The 23,506-nt window shown below is 43.2% G+C and overlaps 1 protein-coding gene across 2 annotated transcripts in view; it reads right to left on the reverse strand.

Annotated features, from left to right (window-relative positions):
* Positions 1-4,889: 4,889 nt before the first annotated feature.
* Marf1 (meiosis regulator and mRNA stability factor 1) overlaps positions 4,890-23,506 on the reverse strand; it is a 54,038-nt gene continuing 35,421 nt past the window's right edge. For both annotated transcript variants that reach the window (XM_050125800.1, XM_050125799.1), the window contains exons 22-27: positions 22,147-22,377; positions 12,041-12,253; positions 10,664-10,724; positions 10,462-10,578; positions 9,018-9,188; positions 4,890-7,384 (exon numbers count right to left, since the gene is read on the reverse strand). In XM_050125800.1, coding sequence (XP_049981757.1) covers positions 7,137-7,384; positions 9,018-9,188; positions 10,462-10,578; positions 10,664-10,724; positions 12,041-12,253; positions 22,147-22,377 — 1,041 coding nt within the window. In that variant the 3' untranslated portion in view covers positions 4,890-7,136. The remainder of the gene's footprint in view (positions 7,385-9,017; positions 9,189-10,461; positions 10,579-10,663; positions 10,725-12,040; positions 12,254-22,146; positions 22,378-23,506) is intronic.

Here is a 23,506-nt window from a genome sequence, read left to right on the forward strand (position 1 = left end):
TGTGAGCTGGGAATTGAACTGTAGTCCTCTACAAAACGATCAGCACTCTAAACTGCTGAGCCATCTTTCTGCTCTCTTATTACATGGCGTCATGCTATGTAGCTCTGGTCAGGTGAACTCAATACCTAGACCAGCTTGGCCACAGGCTGTCTCAGACTTGCAAGCATCCTGGTCATGCCTTTCAAATGCCAAGGGTATAGCCCAATTTCCTAGACTCCTCTAAAGCTTCCTGGTCCTCAGGGACCCTCAACAGTCTGCTCTTTTCTCTCTTCCACTTTTCAAGCATTTTGGATAGTCAGCTACACTCAGGAAGCATCTGTCTCCTAAGCTCAGATTCTTCCTGAATCTGCACTGGACTACAACATGTACTCTAACCTAAGACACCCTAAAACAAGGACGGGCAAGCTGCCTTGTGTCTTTGTAAATAAAGCTCTAAAAACCTTTATCTTGGCCAGGCCGTGGTGGTGCATGCCTTTAATCCCAGCTCTGGAAGGCAGAGGCAGGCAGAGCTCTGTGAGTTCAAGACCAGCCTGGTCTACAAGAACTAGTTCCAGGACAGGCTCCAAAGCTACAGAGAAACCCTGTCTTGAAAAACAAACAAACAAACAAAAAAACCGTTGGAAAAAGCAGTTGAGTTGGTCTAACTTAGTAGTCAGTTTCTTCTAAGTATCTCCATGTTGGGAAGGGAACTCCCTGTTCCCATCTGCCTGAGGTCATCCTAGGACTTGCCCTCTTGCCTTTGACTTCTCTATTACACATTTCTATTCAATTGCTACGTCTTTAGCATCTATTCCATAAGTACTTCTAGAATGTGGTCTCTCCTATGGTAGCCACTGTCATTACTTCATCAATTTTTGTCAACTACAACTACTCATTAACCCTTCATTAACACTCATTCCACAGCAGCCTGCTGATTTTTCCTCAGACATTTTTATGGTGAAAGAACAAAACTGGTGCGCTTCCATGCGGCTTACCACCCTTCCTGTACCCCAAGCCTTACCTCCTGGTGCTGAGACCACAGACCAGACGTTCCTTGGCTCTTCTTACCACCCTCTCTGTTGACTTGTCTCCTAGATCTGCCAAGAACATCTCGGGTTCCTCGCCAGTCCCTCTTCCTGCAGCTCTGCCGCCATATGGATCATGCTGAGCCCTACAGCTGAAGCGATCTTTGCAAAGCATAGATGTAACCAGGGCTGCTGCTTGAGGCCTCCTGGACCTTCCCATAGGCCTTAGAGGGAGAGTCCAGGGTCCTGGGCCAGCTTCATCAGGCCCACACAATCTAATCCTTCTCTCTACCCTCTTCCAGTCCCTCCAGATCAGTGCCTTGGTTCATACTGACTTAAGGGAATGGAAACAAATTGAAAAGGAACTACTAGGAAGAAGGAAGACTGCAGTGTGTCCAGGAGGAGGAGGGGATGCTGTACAGCACCCAGGAAAGTTCTGGGGTAGAAATCGATGCATCAAACAGGGAAGCCCCTCTCACTGCAACACTGCAGAGCAGTGGGGCCATCCTCCCCAGTTGGTAGATAGGGAAAGTGAGGTTCAGAGTGGGGAAGTGATTAAACTCAAAGTCACATAGCATCTAAGTGAGTGATAGAGTTGAGTTCAGGGACCAGAAGTCTTGAGCTATCTATGTGAGTCTATCAGACCTGGTGTTCATTGTATACATGTGATTCCAGCAGCAGCAGCAGCAGCAGCAACAATGCCCTGGCTGTGATGGACCAAAGGGAATTAACTCATGGTCATGTCAGTAGTCAAGTCTCCATATCCCTGGCCTTCAGGGTATGACTCGGCTCACGCAAAACGTGGGAAACTATGGGACACCACAAGTCAGGACTCAAGACACCTGTTGTTACTCATAAGACAGCAAGTATCATGGCTGGGCCCAGAGTGCTGAGGTCAGCTGGCTTAAGGAACAGACATCAGGCATGTTTCAATGTGTGGATGGTGAGGTAATGCCATTGGTCAATGTAGTCCTTGACAGGTGCTGGGAAACAGATTGTGTACACCTTGTGCCCTGGTGAGAAAGACAGAAGCCAACGGGGAGCTTGGAATCCGAACTGAATCTCCATGAATAGTAGGGCTAGCCAAAGAGACTGAGGCTTCACTGCTTAGAATAAAACCCCAGTGGCGCTCCCCCAGGGCACTGTCTTCACTTCTCTACACTTCCAGTTGTAAGATACAGGAAGGCACACAAGGACCAGGGGAGCTTAGGCATGTGATAAAGGAAGTTGCCACCAGGAAGCCTGCAGACAGGAAGCTGGAAATGGGAAGGCTGCTGAGCTTTGCTGTGGTTCTCACGAGGTGAGCAGGAGGTATGCTGCAAGAGACCACAAATGATACAGCTCTGATACCAGCCAAGGCCCCAAGCCATGCACTTTCCCAAGATTCCTGAACAGCCCCAAGGCAGGTCCCATGATGTTGGGAGCTGCAGATCCCTGGCCCCTTGACTTTCTTTGCCTTGCCTCAGACCCTTTGCCTGCTGGCGTGAACTGAGCAAAACACCTGTGCCTGCAGCTGCTCTGGGCACAAGACCTTGATGGCAGGGGAGTGGGTTCTGATGAGGCCTGCAGCTGAAAAATCCCAAGAGCCGGGCATGGCTAAGGATCCCTATATAAGTTTCCCTGGAGCACAATAAACTTGGCATTCTTGTATCAAGGATGACCCGTGTCTGTGTCTCTCTCTGTGTCTGTCCCTGTGTTTTTAAGTCTCCAGGCCCAGTTTCCGGCTCGCATACCAACCTGTAGTGGCACAAGCACTACAGGCGTAGAACCGTAGGGTGGACATTGTGCTTTACACTATGATAATCTCTGAACCTTAGCATCTGCTGGCGAAGATTTGTCACATCTAGGTTCCTGTCCCTAGCATGAACTAACACAGGGTTCACTAAGCAAAGCAAATCTTCCAGAATGTATATGAAAGTAGAAGGGTTGCTACCCGTAGTGATGTATCATTTGTACTTTAATAAATAGTTTGCCTGAAGATTAGAATGCAGAACAGCCATACTAGTCAGCCATACAGGCCATTTAATGGTGGCACACACCTTTAATCCTGGAAGCCACACTAGTTAGCCATAGAGGCCAGGTGGTGGTGCACATCTTTAATCCCAGCACTAGAGAGGAATATAAATAAATTGGGATGAGACAGGAATTTGCTCTCTTTCAATTTGAAGATTTCATGGAGGTAAGAGCTCTCTAGTGGCTTGGCTGCTTTGCTTTTCTGATCTTCAGGTTGAACCCCAATATCTGTCTCTGGGTTTTTATTATTCATGCTACAGTCTCCTACATGGGAGGAGATTGACCATGAATTCGATTTCCTATCCCCAACAGTTCTGCCACCCTCCATGTCCTCATCAATTTCCTTTCTGCTGAATTCGAACACTCTAGGGCAGTGGTTCTCAACCTTCCTGATGCTGCGACTCTTAATATCCTCCCCTCATGCCGTGGTGACCGTCAAGCATAAGGTTATTTCCCTGCTACTTCATAACTGTAATCTGGCTACTATTCTGTGGCCCCCAAAGAGTTGAGACCTACAGGTTGAGAACACCACTCTAGGTCCTCTCCACTCTGACAAACAACTCAAGGCCCCCCCTCATATTGAGAAGTCTCAGGGACAGCCAATCAGTTCCAGGTCCTACTAGTTCTCACCAAGCAGGTTCTTCAGGGAAGGAGAGTTCTCCTTATGGACCACATAGCTGTTACTGTTTGAAGTATCATGAGTTGTTTTCCCGATCCTGCTGTGGAACTAGAAGGTGCAGAGGTTGCAGGAACGTGGAAGGAGACCTCACAATTTAGAGTTCAGATTTTCTGAGAAAAGAATCACAGGAATGAAAAGCTGGGAGTGGGCACTTTGTGTATACACATGCACATGCATACACAGGCCAGAGGCTAAAATTGGGTGTCTAACCACTCTCCACCTTGGTTTTTGAGACATGTCTCAGTGAACCTGGACCTTACCCATGGCCAGGCTGGCAGGCTAGTGAGACCTAGGGCTCTGCCTGTCTCAGTCCATCAGCGCTAGGATCATAGCTCTGTCTGCCATGCCTAGCGTTTCAGGTGTGTGCTGGGGACTGAAATCAGGTTCCCATGCTTGTGCAGTTAGCACCAGATCCACCAAGCCATCTCTCCAACTCCCTCAACTTCTTCTGCAAACTTTGCTATGGTAAAAGGTGTTTTGAAGGCTCTGCCCAGGATCTTTTGGCGCTTGTAACACTGACTTTCCCAACCACTACACCTGAGAAGCAGTGACTTGTCTCTTTCTTCCCAAAGGGGTAGAAGTGGGGATGGGGTGGGGACTCCAGAGCTGAACCTGCAAAGGAAGTCCTTCCTTCCCAGACTTATTGGGAAAGCAAGCTTCAGGAAGCACAAACCAAACACACAGGAAGTACATATGTCTCCAAGGAAGAACCTAGAATCCATCCTGGCTCTAACTGAGAGGATCTGCTCCACACCAGGAACAGGAAGCAGAGCTGGAAAACGCAGATTGTATTCACAAGGGGCCAACAGCTCCGCCCCCTGCCTCTGCCCCCAGCATCCCTCTCACCCCACACACTCCAGACTAGACTACAGTTTGCTCTGCAGCTGACACTTTCCTATCCTCCACCTCCAGAGTGCTAAAATGACAAATGATTTATATGGTGCTAGGAATTTAACCCAGGGTTTCATGAATGCTAAGCAAGCATTCTACCAACTGGGACACCCACATCTCTAGCTTAAACACTTAACATTTCAGGAGGGCGAAAAGCTGAGGCCATCCAAAATGAGAGGTGACTGGTATAAGCCCCTCCTCTGAAGACCTCCAACTGCTAGGATACTTTCCCATCCAAACCATAATGCTTACAACGGAACTGTTTTTTAATTCAGCCCCCCAAACCAAAAGCACTCATTACGGATGCTTGCTAATAAAGTTTATTGACAACTGTTTGGTCCCAACACACAAACAGCACTTGAACCACGGGCGGGGGGGGGGGGGTGTCAAACAAAGTAGACAGTTAAGGAAAACATCTTGCCCCTGAAGTCTGATCAAAAGCAAACAGTGCAGGGTGGGAAAGGGGATTTTGGTGGTAACTTTTTTCTTAACAGGTAAATCTAATCTGGTGCATCTTTCCACCCAGAGCGTCTCGTCATCTCCATACATCACAGCAGCAGCATCTAAGCCTCTGGATAAAGATTAACAGCGACTGGCCTGGCCACTGTGGGTTGGCACATCAGACTCAATGCGCTTCCATTGAGTTTACACATCTTTAAGCAGCAGTGGCTCGTTACACTCATCCCAGACGCATGGGCAACTCCAGCAAACGGCAAAGAAACACCCATTTACTATGCACAATTATTCTTTGTTGCCCACAGAACAAACTGAGCTGAGATGGCTCCAAGTGATTTTAGTGACACCTGGTGTTTTCAAAGTCCCTGATCCCTTCTACACTTGCAAACCTGAAGTTTGAGCAGGCAAGCTTATCCTTAGGATGTCTGTGATTAAGGCAGCCCATGTTCTCGACACTAACTTTATTACATTGCTTAAAAGTCATAAAGAAATTGCACATGTGCCACTGTACTTCCGTGTGCTAGAGCTGCAGAGGAAGTGCTGCCAGGCCAGGCCCGCACGGGAAGGACCTTGAGGCTTTGCACAGAGTGTGGCAAGCCTGTAGAGAGCATTTCTAGTGCAGCTCCATCTTGTGCTGAGAACTGGGAATCAGTGGCTTCATTTAAAAGATTTCAACAAAAATCCAATTGGTTAAAAAAAAATCTCTCTAGAGCTTTTAATTTTGTGACATTTTATCAAACGGCTGGTTATGAATCAGAATCCATTTTTCTGGCTTTCTAGAAAAAAAAAATGAACATTTCCCACCAAACAAACGATCTAACTAGAGGAAGACTGTGTGCCAACAGGTTCTTTCTGTTCTATGAATGGATCCGCCTTTTTTGCCCAACAAATACAATCCATTGTAAATGTCAGGTCTCTCCAGCAGGGGTGAGAGGCCACTCATGAGCGGACACCTCAGGCACCCAGAGAGAAGGTCATTCCGCAGGGCGGTGCCCACAAAGGCTGGCTTTTCCCAAATGCCAACATCAGACACCACAAAAAACAAACAAACAAAAAAAAAAAAAAAAAAAAAAAAAAAAAAAAAAAAAAAAAAAAAAAAAAAAAAAAAAAAAAAAAAAAAAAAAACAACCCAAACATGCGTCCAATAACGAGAATTAACAGTAAAACCAGACACTATTAAAAGACAAGACGAACTAACATGGACACACATCTTCACATGGAGCGCTTCCCAGCTTTACAGCTGACTTTAAAATCACAAAAACAAGGTTAGGCTGATCAACCTTGGCCTTCACATTACAGATAGAACTCCAGTCTCTTTCTAGAGGAGATAGTATCAACCCCACTCCTTTTGAAGCACCTCACTACTCGGCTGATTTACAATTTATGCATCTGATGCATAGTTTAAAAAAAATCAGACTCTTCCCAACACCACCTCTCAACACATAGTAATGTGTGCCGTCATTCAAATGCTGACTTCAAATGCATGACACCAAGACCATCTCCTTTCCTAAACCTGATCCTTAACAAACTGGGACAGAAAAGGGAAGCGTGAAACAACTTTCTAGAAAGCTCCTAAATGGAATTCTCAAATGGAAACATTAAAAAATTGGGATGAAGCCACACTGGTCAACCACAGACAAGTCACCCGGAAACCAGGAACCTTCCCACGTCAGCCTGAAAATGGCTCTCCTACCACTCATTAGTCCCCCAGTGTGTGACCCACAGCTCATGGACATGCTTGGCTTCTCCAACAACCACAAAGCCAGAAGACAGAGGCTGCTCAGTGGGAGTTGATCCACTTCCTGCTGAGTAATTGCTGCTTACCCCTCCCCCACCACCACCTTTCACAACAGTTTAGAAACATTGGTAAATATATTACGGATTCCTTAATGAAGGCCAGAGTTCTTTCAAATAACTTGGAGAAATAAAGAAAGAAAAAGTTCATCTGAAAGTTCAAAAGGAACATCACCCTATGGACTGTCTATAAAAGTGGCTTCTGGGGTCAAGACAGAAAATGAGGTTTTTAAGCCCATTTTTGTGTGTAGAGTCAGACAGTTTTTCCCATCCTACGTAATTCTGTGTTCAAATGGGAGTTAAAGTTTGGTTATACGTGCAAAAGAAAAGTTGGCTGCCAATTTGACTCTATTTTTGGGCTGCTTTTTGGCTGGGCTTTCCACTGTGTCCTTGCTGAACAGTGGCTCATGGGCTTCCAAAGAGGGACTTGGAGGAGTGGGGACAGATGCTGGGCTGCAGGGCAGGCAGGAGTCGCAGGGCGGTAGCCCCCTCTTCTTCAATGGTGCTGGAATCTCAGCTTTTTCTTCTTGGCTTAAAACTACAGTTTCTAGAAAGACAGAAAAGTAAACAGATTTAGTGCTAGGGCTCCGAAGATGTACTGGTTTTCAGTTCCTCTGTATTTAAAACAACACAAACAAATAAGCTTATAAAACCCTACCAGAACCAGGTGGCTTGTTATTCCAGCCCTCAGAAAGCTGAGGCAGGATGACCACAGGATTGGCCAGCCTTAGCAACATGTCAAGACACTGTCTCAAAAAACAACAAAACAAGGTAGTCATAGTGGAGCACACCTTTGATCCCAGAACTCCAGAGGCAGAGAGGCAAGTGGATCTCTGAGTTTGAGGTCAGCCTGGTCTACAAATCAAGTTCCAGGACAGCCAGGGATACAGAGAAACCCTGTCTTGAGAAAACAAAAAAACCAACCAAACAAAACCAGCCATCAAAATGTCATACTTATGTTAATTTAGATATGAGCTAAACAATAATATGTCACAAAAGTCTATTACTTATAAATGACAGATCACCTTTTGGATTACAAATTTTAGACAGGTCATGTTTTGCTCCCTATCAAAGGCTAATTTTTCTTACTTAGACTCTTTACTCCTCTGTCTGGTGACCAAAGACTCTGAGGCCTCATGTGAACTTTCTGAGGCAACAGGGACCTTAGTGTGAGTGAGTGCCTGTCCATTCTTACAGAGGCCACATGCTCACCTCACCATAATATTGACACCAGGAACATGGAACCACGGCTACTTTAGAAGGTCACTTGTCTTAGTGCATATGTAACACACAGATAGTCATATACTGACTGCCTTAAAAAGACTACAGCCTAGAGCAGAGAAGGAAGTATGGGCAGGAAAAGGAAGAGTCGGATTAAAGTGACAAAGAGGAGAAAGTGAAAGGTCTCTGAAGAGCATCTGGGTCCTCAAAGAAGGCAGAACTGCAGACTGACAGTCAAGAGGCCTTAGTCACTTAACCTGTGGACTCCACTGCTTGCACAGCCCGAGTTCCACTGGCCATCACCCCAGCACCCGATAAAGATAAGAAAACTGAAAGGACCTCACACCAGGTTGGCACTAAGTTAGGATGTTATAAGCGGTCAGCTTTCAGCCAGGCAGTGGTGGCACACACCTTTAATCCCAGTACTCAGGAGGCAGAGGCAGGTGGATCTCTGTTGAGTTCAAAGTCAGCCTTACCTACAAAACAAGTTCCAGGACAGGCAGAGTTACAGCAAGACTCTGTTTTGAAAAAAACCAAAAATCCACACAAGAACCATTTTTTGTTCAGCTTTCTTGGCTTTCAGGTCACAGGATATAGAGTCCAGGGCCTCAAACCATAGGTGCCTTGCTCACACCAGCTTCCTAAAAGCCCTAGTATCCACTGGACCCAAAGCAAAGGTTGTGTAGCAGGTGACAGGTGTTGCCTAAGGATCAGCTGAGCCTCAGACACGGTGGGAAAGTCAGTACCAGAGGACCTGAGACAGGACTCATTACTCAAAGGCTCTCCACAGCCCAGTGACACTGGCCCTCAACTTCTGATTAGACCTGATTTATAAATTCTATTAGTCAATACCCAAGCAAGGAAAGGAAGAGCTTGAATAATCAGCACAAGTATTTTATAACAGTGCCATTTTCTCTTTGTCCACCAGACACCCTCTCCACATATACAGCGTAACCTACCCAGAGGCTCTTGAGGACGTTCCTCAAACTGAATGAGATCAGCGGGCTGCAGGATGACAGGATCTGGTCTTAGCTGAGGGGATGGCAGGCAGGAAGGGACAGGAGCACAGAGGAGGTCAACAGGGGAGCTGTTGGCCAGGTGCAGAAGCTCCTGCTCCATCTGGCTGGGCCCTGCAGAGAAGGCAAGCAACTGCATTCAGCAACGCACAAATGTCCCCTCCTGAGGCTTTGCTCAGCCCCAGACGTCATCACGTAGGACTCAAGCACTGTGTGTGTGTGTGTGTGTGTGTGTGTGTGTGTGTGTGTGTGTGTGTGTGTGTAAAATAAGCAATAACAAAGTCACTATTGGAAAACAATATACCAAAGGCAACAGTCTGCTGAAGACTTGTGTTCTTAAGAACATTGGTCTCTCAAGAGGCCCAAAAAGGAAAAGGGCCTTTGGAGGAGAAACAAAACTGCTGATGATTGGGGGCAGTGAAGGAGCCAGGGCAAGAAGCTTCAGCAATGTCAGATGTTGGAAATATCTTTTCTCTAAGCACAAGGCACAGTAATCCTTCTATCTACTCATGATGTATGAAGGTCTCTCTCACATTTAATGGTGGAGTTCAATCTACAGGATTCTGGAGTGGCATCTGTTAATACAGAGCTAGCTCTACATAAAGCCTATGACTCAGTTACCTGGAGAGGCACTTTTGTACCACTATGTCACACCCCATGGCGTGTGCCTTGCCCTGAGCCCTTTTCCTCATGAAGCATGTGTGCTGCGTCCTTTCCAAATGTAGTCTAGAAAGAACCCTGATGACCCAGCTCAGCACAGCCACCTACCTTGGGCTTCTCACCCTCAACAAGATTTAGCAGAATTCTTATTAGACTATCACTACAAACTCACCTACCCTTCCACCCACCTCTGTGTACCCTTCCTGGAACTGTCCCAGGTCTTCCGGCTCAGCTCTCTTTCCTTCTACAGTTTTAAACAGTCACTTTAGTAAACATCAAAAAAACACTTGAATTGGGATATTCTTTAAGGATTGTACTTTAGCCAATCATTCAATGCTACCTGTAGACCTGTTGTTAACTACACACCAAACTGCATTAGAAAAAAATGAATATTTAGGTCTGGAGAGATTGTTCATCAGTTAAGAGCACTTGTTGCTCTTGCAAAGAACCTAAATTTAGTTTCTAGCACCCACAAAGTGGCTCACAGCCATCCATAATTCCTGTTCTTCTGACCTCCTCAGTTTCCAGGCAGGTGCACACATGGTACAGATGCATGCAGGCAAAATGCTGATACACATAAAAATGAAATACATCTAATTTTTTAATGAATTCTTAACCTTGATGAAATTGCCCACCATCCTCTTTCCTCCAGATGTCTCACCCCAATGCTCCTCCTGGAACTTTAAGGCTTTGCCTACTTTGTTGTTTTTCTTCCAGTACCCAGTACCTGTTCTGAGCTGGAGTTCTGATGCTACACAGGATTCTGGCACCTCCAGGATCTGCATGCTGACTGCAGGCTGATCTTCATGACTGGCAGGGAACAGGCCAAGGGAGCTTAGCCGGTCTATAAGAAAAGAGCACTAATCAGAGAGAAAGGCCAGTGACAGAATCACAATGGAGTCAAGGGAGGGTAATGGGAGCTTACTTACTTTTCATGTCATTTTTTAATACTACAATTCTCTTATGACCATGTCCTTTAATCCAGACCACCTATGCAAAAACATACACCCGGTTAAGTAGTGGAAAAGAAGAGAAAAATACCCTAACATTCAGGAGAGTGGGGCTCCTGTGCTGCTTCTCACACACCAGACTCAGAACTCAGTGAGTGTCAACAGGTTTCCTATGTGCTTTCTTTAGCATCAAAATAGCAGGGTAGAACTCCTGCACTCCCACCAAAGCTGAGCACTCAGAACTCACAAGACAGTATTAAAAGTACTTATAACTTCAATAATGTCTACTGTAGCTTTAGGACTTAAATCCAGAAACTCCCCACATCCGAGTACTTACTCCCAGGTATTTTGTACAATTTCATCAAAGGCTGAGCACCCTCTGTCTCAAATGCTTTCAATCAGAGGGATTTTGGATTTGGGAGTATTTGCATATACCTAATGAGATAATTTGGGGTCTGGATGCACTTACTAGAAATTCATCTTATCACATAAGCATTGTGTATACACATAGCCTGAAGGCACGTTAGATGCATTTTAGTGTGTTGACGTAATTCATCAAGGTAGTCAACTGTGGTGTTATGTAGCTTCCAGAAGTTTTGAAATATTGTGGGTTAGAATCTGATTACAAGTGCTCACATGTATTTTTAACTCAGCTCAACTCCTTCACTGACACCTTCTGGGGTCTGGGCAACAGTCAGGACCCTGCATAAGCTCCTTCCTCCACTCCAATTTCCCTTAGCTCTTCTGGAGACAGCAGGGGTGTTTTCCAAAGGTAAAGCTAGGCTTCCCTGCCTTCTCCACAGCAAAAGGAAGCTCTTACCCGGAGGAGCAAGGCCCTCAGAACAGTTCCTACCCTAACAGAGGCTCTACCATGCTTGCATATCTTCATTTTTCTTCTTTTGCAGCACTGAGAATCAACTCACAGCCTTGCCATGCAGCCAGACAGGCGCTCTCTCAGCAGATTCACTCCTCTCACATTGCATGCCCCTACGCCCCTACTGACCACAGGGGATTATGTGTGCTCCTTGCCACATGGTAACTCAGCTGTGATGCTGCCCCTCCAGGATCCCCATTTTCATCAAATGGGCCCTGCCTGGGCCACTGTCCATACTCACTGAGCAGAGAGGAGGGCATTGCTATGCTGCTATAACCACATTCTATGTAGGACATCTGCTTTAGTGTCCTATCCGGTTAGGAGACCACTGAGCACATTTCTGGGGGGAAGGCCTGCAACTTACTTACCTGGCACACAGGAATAAAGGTTTAGAAAAGCCAGATAAGCATCATTCATCTTATCTGGCAGCACCTGACATCTCTGACCAGGGGTCAGCGATAGTTCTTCAGGAAGACACCTACCTGTGGGATGGCTCCCAATAGCTCCTCCACACTATTGTAGCCATATGTTTTGGGCTGCAGTGTTTCTCCAACATACTTGGTATAAGCCATGGAAAATTCATGAAGGAAAATCTGCTGGTAGTGATAGGTGTGAAGCAAAGACCGTACATTCTTTGCAAACAAGTACAGGCTTGTGAGCTTCACATACTCTTCTGCCTTATCATTCATAAACACCTGGCCCAGAAGAAACAAAGAGAAGGATTAAAAATTTCATGAGTGACCGGTCCTATCCCCTCTGGCTAAGGGCCTTCTGCCAAGAATACTCTGAAGGCCCCAAATCAACTTGGCTTCTTAAGGAACTTTAGGAGGGGTTCACAGAAGAGTCTCCCAGAGCCCTAGGAGGGGTTCATGCAAGGTCTTCCAGGGAGGCTAAACAACTCAGGGCAACTTGGTGTCTCTGCAGTGTGATCCTGACAAGCTCAAAGAAACTGTGTGAGCAGGGAAAGTAAGCAGGGAACCTGCAGTCTCAAAGCAAGCACAAGGAAAGGTGGGGCAACTCCGATAGACACACACAGTGGCTATGGCCACTAGATCTCAATCTCCCAGAAATAATGTGAGGCAGAACAGTGGCTATTCCTGCAAACACCCATGTCTTCTAGCACCCAGCTTTTGAAACTGTGTGTGGAGACTGCAAAAATCTGCAAGTATAAAAATGTTTCTGAATCCCAATAATCAATAATTAGCTGGAAAGCTGAACTCCTAATGAACCCAAGGTATTTCTGTAGCAGTTCTCAACACTGTATCTCATCTCAGCATTACACAACAAATGCTGCCTGAGTGACCTCAGATTTGCATCTACAATATGCTATTAATACAGCACTTTTACTACTCATACCAGTCTGCTGTTATTTAACTCTGAAAAACATTGAAGATGTTCCAGGTCCTACAGTTTCAATATTCAGCCAAGATTCTTTTACATGAAAACAAAAGTACATCTACCTCAGCATGCAAATCTGTTTTTCTTTTGTAAATGGTAAAATTGCATGCATACCAATTAATCTTTTAAAAATTTTTTTTCTTATTGTTTATCATCAAACAAATACTTGCTCTGTACACCTATTTGATATAGTTACTGGGCAAAAGGAGGGTTGAATTGGGAAAAACTTAAGCAGCACTGTTCTACTCCATCAGATGTGCCAGCATCACCAAGAGAAGGGCATCTCCGTGTCACCAAGCATGACAAGCTGTTTATCTTGAAGGTCTGACAGCACTGCTTAGATTGGTAGAATGTAATTAACAGTAAAAACAGTAAAATGCCAGACTTGGGGCTGGGCTGTTAGCTTAGTGAATGAGGCCCTGAGTTAAGTTCCTAGGACCATAGAAACAAGAACTTGAATTTTTTTCATTATTTATCCAGCACATGGTCACACGATGATAATTGAATCTTTCATTCCCTCCACGGCTGCACGGCTGGATTTTATCCATTGACATCTTCTATAGAATCATTTTCTTTTAAAAGACTATATTAAACCAGGTATGGTGGCACATGCCTTTAATCCCAGCACTTGGGAAGCAGAGGCAGGTGGGTTAATCGCTGAGTCCAAGGCCAGGCTAGTCTACAGAGCGATTTCCAGGACAGTCAGGGCTACACAGTGAATCCCTGTCTCAGTGAAATAAGAGAGAGAGAGAGAGAGAGAGAGAGAGAGAGAGAGAGAGAGAGAGAGAGAGAAAGAGAGAGAGAAAGGGAGAGAAAACATAAAGATTAAAATAAAAAAAAATGATGTGCTAGGGTCATACATCAGTGAGTGGCAAGATGCTTGCTTGGCATGCATTTGATTTCCAACACAACAAACCAGCAAAAGCAATTTAAAAAAAAAAAGTAAATTATATCCTTTACCACATTTCTTTTCATGCCCTAGAATGAACATTTTTTTTTGTTTGTTTTTTAAAGCTTAAGTTGGAGCTGGAAAGATGGTTCAGCAGTAACAGTAACTACTGCTCTTCCAGAGGACCTGGATTTGGATCCCAGCACCTACATGGCAGTTCACAATCATCTGTAACTCCAGTTCCAGAGGACTCAACACCCTCTTCTGGTCTCCAAGGGCAACCAGACGCACATACAATGTGCATACATACAAACCACTCAAGATACATAACATTTTTTTTAAAAATCTTTTTTAAAAAGCCTGAAAGTTAGACAGGAACCAGAAATCTCTGTGGGTCCGGGCATGAGTCTGGGACTTCTGAGGGAGTGGCCTGAGCCAGGTCCTCTGCAGGTCTGGGTGCACCCGAGTCTGGGACCTCTACTGATCAGAGCCAGAGACCTTTGCAGGACCAACCCAAGCCAGGGCCTGCAGGAGCAGATTCAGACCAGGAACATTTACAAAAACAGGTCAGAGTTGACAACCTAGACCAAAGCAGGCCTGAGACAGGAAACTCCATGGGAGTGGAATAAAGCCCAGGAGTGCTGAGCAACCTCCAGGAACATGGAGTGACCACCAGGGTAACTAGAACCCTGGCATTGACTGCACCATGAGGAACAACCATCTGAACCTTGGATCCATTGGCACCTAGAAGATTAATCACCAGAGTCACAGACAACCCCGACCACACCAATTAGAGGAAAAGATGAGTAGACAAGGTAAGAACACACACAACACCAAAAAGAGCAACACGATACCAATAAAATCTAGAGATCCTACAACAAGACTTGAACAAACAAATATAGTTGAAGCAGAAGAAAATGACTTAAAAAATAACTTCAGGTGAATGTTTGAAACTCTTAAAGAGGAAATTAAAAATTCCCTCAAAGAAATGGAGGAAAAGACAAAAAAAATTGGAAGACATCAACAAATCCCTTAAAGAAAACCAAGAAAAGCAGTCAAGCATATGAAAGAAACTATTCAAGACTTGAAAACTGAAATAGAGACAATAAAGAAAACATAAACTGAAGGAATTATAGAAACAGAAACTTTGAGAAAAATGATCAGGAACTACAAATGCAAACATAAACAACAGAATACAAGAAATGAAAGAGAGAAAGAACCTCAAGCGCTGAGGATACAATAGAGGAAATAGACTCATCAGTCAAAGAAAACATTAACTCTCACAAAAGCTTAACACAAAATATCCAGTAAATAGGTACAGAAGGAGAAGTTCAACTAAAAAGCACAGAAAATATACTTAACAAAACCATAAAAGAAAACTTTCGCAACCTAAAGAAAGATATACCTATGAAGATACAAGAAGCTTATAGAACACCAAACAGACTGGATCAAAAAAAAAGTTCCCCTGCCACATAATAATTAAAACACTAAACATACAGAATAAAGAAGGAATATCAAGAGCAACAAAGAAAAAAGGCCAAGTAACATATAATGGCAGACCTATTAGAATTACACCTCATGAGACAATGAAAGCCAGAAGGTTGTGGTCAAGCATTATTCAGACATTAGGAGACTGCAGATGTCAGCACAGAATATTATACCAAGCAAAACTTTCAATCACCATAAATGGACAAAACAAGATATTCCATGACAAAACCAGATTTAACCAATACCTAGCCACCTACCCGGTCCTACACAAAATACTAGAAGGAAAACTCCAACACAAAGAAGTTGCCTGCATCAACAAAAAACACAGACATTTGATGGTCTCACAGCAGCAAATCTCAAAGAAGGGCAAACCACACAAATTAGCATCACCAACAACGAAAACAGGAGATAGCAATCACAGGTCATTAATATCCCTTAATATAAATGAACTCAACTCACCTATAAAAAGACACAGGCTAATAGATTGGATACGAAAACAGAATCTATCCTTCTTCTGTACACAAGAAACACACCTCAACCTCAAAGACAGACATCGTCTCAGAGTAAAGGATTGGGAAAATTTTTCCAATCAAATGGACCTAAGGAACAAGCTGGTGTAGCTATCCTAATGTCTAACAAAATAGACTTCAAACTATACTCAATCAAAAGAGACAAAGAAGGTCATTTCCTATTAGTCACAGGAAAAATCCATCAGGAGGAAATCTCAATACTGAACATCTATGCCCCAAATACAAGGGCACCCTCATATGTAAAAGAAACACTTCTAAAGCTTAAATCATACATTAAACCACACACTAATAGTGGGAGACTTCAACACTCCACTCTCACCACTAGACAGGTCAGTCAGAAAAAAAAAATTAGAGAAATTAGGGAACTAACAGATGTTATGACTCAAATGGACTTAACAGACAATTACAGAATATTCCATTCAAACATAAAAGAATATATATTCTTCTCAGCACCCCACATAGTTGGTAACAAAACAAACCTCAACAAATACAAAAAAAAAAAAAAATGGGATAGCCCCATGTATCTTATCAGATCACCATGGCTTAAATTAGAATTCAACAGCAATACTAGTTCCAGAAAGCCCATAAACACATGGAAATTAAACAATGTTCACTCATCATCAATGGGTCAAGAAAGAAATAAGGGAGAATTAAAGACTTCCTAAAATTCAATGAAAACGACCACACAACATACCCAAATTTATGGAACACAATGAAAACAGTGTTAAAAGGAAAGTTCACAGCACTAAATGCCTACATAAAGAAGCTGGAAAAATCCCTCACAGTGGATTAACATCTGAAAACTTTAGACCAAAAAGAAGACACCTCACCCAAGAGAACTAGACGTCAGGAAATAACCAAATTGAGAGCTGAAATCAACAAAATAGAAACAAAGAAAACAATAAAAGACTCAATGAGACAAAGAGTTGGTTCTTAGAGAAAAATCAACAAAATGGACAAACCTTTATCTAAACTAACCAAAAGGCAGAGAAAGAATATCCAAATTAACAAAATCAGAAATAAAAAGGGGGACATAACAGACATGGAGGAAATACAGAGGATTATCAGGTCATATTTCAAAAACCTGTACTCCACAAAATTGAAAAACTTAAAGGAAACGGACAACTTTCTGGATAAATATCACTTACCAAAATTAAATCAAGACCAGATAAACAAATTAAACAGACCTATAACTGCTGAAGAAATAGAAACAGTTATCAAAAGTCTCCCCCCCAAAAAAAACCAGAATCAGATGGTTTTAGCTCAGAATTCTACTAGATTTTCAAAGAAGAACTAATACCAATACTCCTCAAATTGTTCCACACCATAGAAACAAAAGGAACATTGCCAAACTCTTTATGAGGCTACAACTACCCTAATATCCAAACCACATAAAGACATTGCTAAGAAAAAGAATTACAGACCAATCTCACTCATGAACGTTGATGCAAAAATACTCAATAAAATACTAGCAAACTGAATCCAAGAATAAATTGGAAAAATTATCCACCATGATCAAGTCGGCTTCATCCCACAGACCCAGGGATGGTTCAACATATGAAAATCTGTCAACATAATCCACCATATAAACAAACTAAAAAATAAAAACCACATGATCATCTCATTAGATACCAAAAAAGCTTTCAACAAAATACAACATCCTGTCAATGATAAAGGTCTTGGAGAGAGCAGAGATACAAGGAACATACCTAAACATAATAAAGGCAATATGCTGCAAGTCAACAGCCAACACCAAACTTAAATGGTGATAAATTCCCAGTAATCCCACTGAAATCAGAAACAAGACAAGGTTGTTCACTCTCTCCATATCAATTCAATATAGTTCTTGAGGTTCTAGCTAGAGCAATAAGACAACAAAAGGAGATCAAGGGGATACAAATAGGAAAAGAAGTCAAACTCTCACTATTTGCTGATGATATGATAGTTTACATAAGAGACCCAAAAATTCTACCAAGAAACTTCTACAACTCATAAACACTTTCAGTAATGTAGCAGAATACAAGATTAACTCAAAAAAATCAGTAGCCCTCCTTTACGCAGATAAGTGGGCTGAGAAAGAAATCAGAGAAACATTACCCTTCACAATAGCCACAAATAGCATAAAAGTACTCAGAGTAACTCTAACCAAACAAGTACAAGATTTGTATGACAAGAACTTTAAATCTTTGAGGAGAGAAAATTGAAAAAGACACCAGAAAGTGGAAAGATCTCCCATGCTCTTGGGTAGGTAGAATTAACATAGTAAAAATGGCAATCTTAACAAAAGCAATCTACAGATTCAATGCAATGCCCATCAAAATCCCAGCAAAATTTTTCAATAACCTTGAAAGAACGGTACTCAAATTCATATGAAAAAGCAAAAAACCCAGAAGAGCCAAAACAATCCTAAACTTCTAAAGGCATCACAATTCCTGACTTCAATCAAACTCTACTACAGAGCTATGGTACTGAAAACAGCCTGGTATTGGCATAAAAACAGACAGGAGGACCAATGGAACCGAATAGAAGACCTAGATATTAATCCAACACACCTTCAAACACCTGATTTTTGACAAAGAAGAAAAAAATATAAAATGCAAAAGAGAAAGCATATTTAACAAATGGTGCTGGCATAACTGGATATCAACATGTAGAAGAATGAAAATAGACCCATATCTATCACCATGCATAAAACTCAACTCCAAATGTATCAAAGACCTCAACATAAAGCCAGCCACACTGAACCTCATAGAAGAAAAAGTGGGAAGTACACTTGAACACATTGACACAGGGAACCACTTCCTAAATATAACTCCAGTAGCACAGACACTGAAAGAAACAATTAATAAGTGGACTGCCTGAAACTGAGAAGCTTCTGTAAAGCAAAGGACACAGTCAACAAGACCAAATGACAGCCTACAGAATGGGAAAAGATCTTCACTAACCCCACAACAGACAGAGGTCTGATCTCCAAAATATACAAAGAACTCAAGAAATTGGTCATTAAAAGAACACATAATCCAATTAAAAAAAAAAAAGTGGAGTACAGACCTAAACAGAGAACTCTCAACAGAGGAATCTAAAATGGCTGAAATACACTTAAGGAAATGTTCAACATCCTTAGTCATCAGAGAAATGCAAATCAAAACAACTCTAAGATTCCATCTTATACCTTAAGAATGGCCAAGATCAAAAACACTGATGACAACTTATGCTGGAGAGGTTGTGGGGAAAAGGAAACACTTCTGCATTGCTGGTGTTCCCAATTGCAAGCTGGTATAGAGCCTTTGGATGTCAGTGTGGGGATTTCTCAGAAAATTAGGAACACCCTTCCTCAAGACCCAGTAATACCACTTTTGGGTATATATCCAAAGGATGCTCAATTGTGCCACAAGGACATGTGTTCAATCATGTTCATAGCAGCTTTGTTTGTTATAGTCAGAACCTAGATACAACCTAAATGCCTCGACTGAAAAATGGATAAAGAAAATGTGGTACATTTACACAATGGAGTACTATACAGCATAAAATAAAGGCATCTTGAATTTTTCAGGCAAATGGATGGAGCTAGAAAACATTATTTTGAGTGAGGTAATCCAGACCCAGAAAGACAATTATCACATGTACTCACTCATAGGTGGTTTTTAAACATAAAGCAAAGAAAGCCAGTCTACAAACCACAATCCCAGAGAACTTAGACAACAATGAGGACACTAAGAGAGACTTACATAGATCTAATCTACATGGGAAGTAGAAAGTAGAAAAAGACAAGATCTCCTGAGTAAATTGGGAGCATGGGGACCTGGGGGAGGGTTGAAGGGGGAAGGGGAGAGGCAGGGACGAGAGCAGAGAAAAATGTAGAGCTCAATAAATATCAATTTTAAAAAAATTTAAAAATGCCCTAATGTTATCTGGGTTTCTGCCCCCAGGATTAATGGAAAGACTTAACTTTTTTTAGTTTTTTACATTGTGTTTGCGCACGCGCGTTTGAATGTGTACCTAACTTCAAATGCCTCAGCAAGCATAGAACATCAGAGGACAACCAGCAGGGATCAGTTCTCTTGTACTCGGCAGATCTGAGGAATGAACTCACTCACATTAATTAGGTTTGCTAGAAGGTGCCTTTACCCACTGAGTTATCTGAAGACTGGTTGTTAACCAACTAGGTCTTGACACCTGTTATCAGTAGCGAGGTGTAAACAAGCTTATGGTCTTTCTTGTGGTAACTGCTCTAGACTGACTTTCCTCTCTTTCTTTTTCTTTCTTCAAGACATGGTCTTTCTGTGTAGCCCTGGCTAGCTTCAAACTCCCAGAGATCCACCTCCCTATGCCTCCAGAATGCTGGGATTAAAGGTATGCACCACCACTGCCTAGTTCCTTTCTTTTGTTTCTACACAGCCCTAGCTGTCCTGGAACTCAGAGATACCATCTGCGACTCCCCATCCAAGAACTAAAGGCATGGCCCCCATGGGCAGCTCCTCTGTTAACTGGCTTTTTCTCGGAGAAGAGCTCTATCACTTGTCTTGGATTTTTCTCTGTGCTGCCAAGTGGCAGAGTCTTCTCATTTGTTTTTTTTTTTTTCCAGCAAAAAGAGACATTTCTGAAAATGTGCCTAGAGCTAACCTTTCTTTTTTTTGGGGGGGGGGGGGTTGGTTTTTTTGAGACAGGGTTTCTCTGTAGCTTTGGAGCCTGTCCTGGAACTAGCTCTGTAGACCAGGCTGGTCTAGAACTCACAGAGATCCACCTGCCTCTGCCTCCTGAGTGCTGGGATTAAAGGCATGCGCCACCACCGCCCGGCCTAACCTTTCTTTTTAATATCCACTGCTGTCACCTGAAACTGTCACATAGGCCAGTGGAGGCATCAGCATTAGACTCTCTTCCTGACTTTCCTGCTCATTTTCAGCAGGGTTTCCTCAATTTCTGGGTCTCAGTACCTGAAAATGGCTATCTAACTGAAAAATGGCTATCCAACCACAGATAAGTGTACTTCTCATGCATCACCAAAGAAGCTTCTTTTGCAACAGATGACAATCATTATAGAAAACTACACCTGATCCAAATGCAGAGAAAAAGCAGATCCAACTCCTACACCTAAGACTCAGGGAACATCACAAAAGAGGGGACAGAAAAATTCCAAGAACCGGAGGAACTAGTAGTCTGCTGAGATGTGTCTTCTAGAAATGACAGGCAAGGCACACCCACAAAATCCCATCAACAAGGCTACCTAAACAAGGACAAGCGATATATTTCACAAGGCCCCCAACCCTAAACAAAGAAGTCCAGGCAACTAAGGAAAGCTGAAGAGAAGGAGACACAGCCTTTTCCAGGAATCAACCCTGATATCATACACACACAGGTAACATACAGACTGTGCAGGCCGTGTTTAGTTTTAGGAACTAACACACACCAAACAACACTCTCACACATATCCCCAAAAAAGAAAAAGTGGCATGGAGAGACATAGCCCACACACTACAAACAATGCCCCCCCCCAACAACACACACACACACAAATATACACACACCCCAAACAAAAAAAAAGTGGCACGGAGAGACATCGCACACACACCAAACAACACCCCCTCAACAACACACACACATGAACAAAGAAAAAGTGGCATGGAGAGACATAGCCCACACACTACAAACAATGCCCCCCCCCAACAACACACACACACACAAATATACACACACCCCAAACAAAAAAAAAGTGGCACGGAGAGACATCGCACACACACCAAACAACACCCCCTCAACAACACACACACATGAACAAAGAAAAAGTGGCATGGAGAGACATAGTTCAGCAGTGAAGACCTGGGTTAAATTCCCAGCACCTAAATGATAGGTCACCACCATCTGTAACTCCAGTTCCATGAATTTTGAAGTCTTTTTCTGACTTCTGTTGGCACCAGGCATACATTTGATGCACATACATAAATGCAAGCAAAACATTCATACACATAAAATAAAATGATCTAACAGTAAATAAGTAAACACAATTTTTTAAAAAGAAAAGAGGCCATGAATTTGAGAGAGAACAAAGAGGTGGTGTATGATAGGGGATGGGAGAGGAAATGGAAGGGGGAAATGATATTGATTATATTTAAATTTCAAAAGATAAAAAATTACTAAAAGAAAGAAAGAAAAATAGCCAGCCAATTTCAGGACCTCTCGTGTCCCTCCAGCTCTACACACACTAATAATGCAGACTAACAGACTCCAGAAGTGCTGGATGGAGAAGCTTCCAATATGATGGCCTAAAGCCCTCTCACACATGTACCTCCACTAAGTAAGGCAGACTCTTCAGTAGCTCAGTCAAGGTCATGAATCCATATTCACAGGGGTTGAGAGGAGTACTGTGGGTGGTTTCGTAATGTCTCCTGAGCTCATCAACAGAAAGATAGGCATCTCCTTCCCAAGACATCAACAACACCAGCAACTGGGCAGTGAGAGACCGCAGAGACTTCCTGTTGATCAGCTGGATCTGTTTGCCAGACTCCAGGTCAGCAACCTAAGGAGAGGAGAATGCAAACCCACTTCAGATCATCTCATTCTGACTAACGAGACCAAAAGAGGCACTTACACACACACAGAGCGAGGGAGTCTCTTTGTGACAGCGACCAACACTTGGAAGGAGACTGGAGCAGAAACTGCTTTTGCTCTCCCTACAGTTCAGCCCATAAGCCCAAACTCCACCCACTCATCTTTCATGCAGTAAACTGGAGACACAGTCGTGGTTCTCTCTTGTGTTCTTTCTTCCTTGCTGTTTTCCTCAAAGACAGACAGCAGGTGAGCTCACATGGCCAAGCTACTGACGAGGCTGCTGATCACAGGGAGAACTACACTTTTCTGAGGCCCTACAACTCATTTTAACCTGATATTTTCATCTGCTATGCATCTAATCATTTCAGATTCTCAAGGAAATAAAGTACTTAAGGGAAGGAACCAATGAAAGCTATATGGCATTGTCTGGACATCAAATACCAAGGCAGAGACAAGAGTTTGGTGATTGAGATCATTCACCTTGTTCAGGTGCAAGGACATGCCATAAATCTTAACTGCAGGTGGCAGAGCTCTGGGCACTCATACCATCAGCCAGTGGATCTGGTCTTCTTCCTTAGGCTTCTTTCCTGCTGGCTTTGCTTTCTCTACAAGGACCAAAGGGCTCACTGCCTACAGTTAAGACCTGAGGGATCACATGCTTATCCTCTTTGGGACTCTGGACTCAGCCCAGCATCAGCACATTCTGGACTGAGACAGGAACACTGGCAGACTCCCACTGTGGCAACAGAGCTCGGGGTCTCGGGGGCTGGAGAGATAGATAGCTCAGCAATTAAGAGGACTTGGTCCTCTTGCAAAGGCTCTGGGTTCAGTTCCCAGCACCCATATAGGGAGGTACAACCACCTATAATTCCAGTTTTAGATGATCCAATGTCATCTTCTGGCCTCCACAGGTACCGCACTGACATTAATGTTATACACACACAGAATACAAGCAGGCAAGCACACATACTCATAAATAAACATAAATCTGTAAAAAAGAAACAAAAGAGAGAAAGGTGGCACTCAGTTAGCCAGGAGACACAGCCCAGAGGGTTGAGTCACTGTCTTAGAATCCCAGACCATTGCACTGGCGGGGG

Source organism: Alexandromys fortis, unplaced genomic scaffold (assembly GCF_014885135.2).
Source record: "Alexandromys fortis isolate MF-2015 unplaced genomic scaffold, M_Fortis_MF-2015_v1.1 scaffold_238, whole genome shotgun sequence".
Taxonomy (NCBI): domain Eukaryota; kingdom Metazoa; phylum Chordata; class Mammalia; order Rodentia; family Cricetidae; genus Alexandromys; species Alexandromys fortis.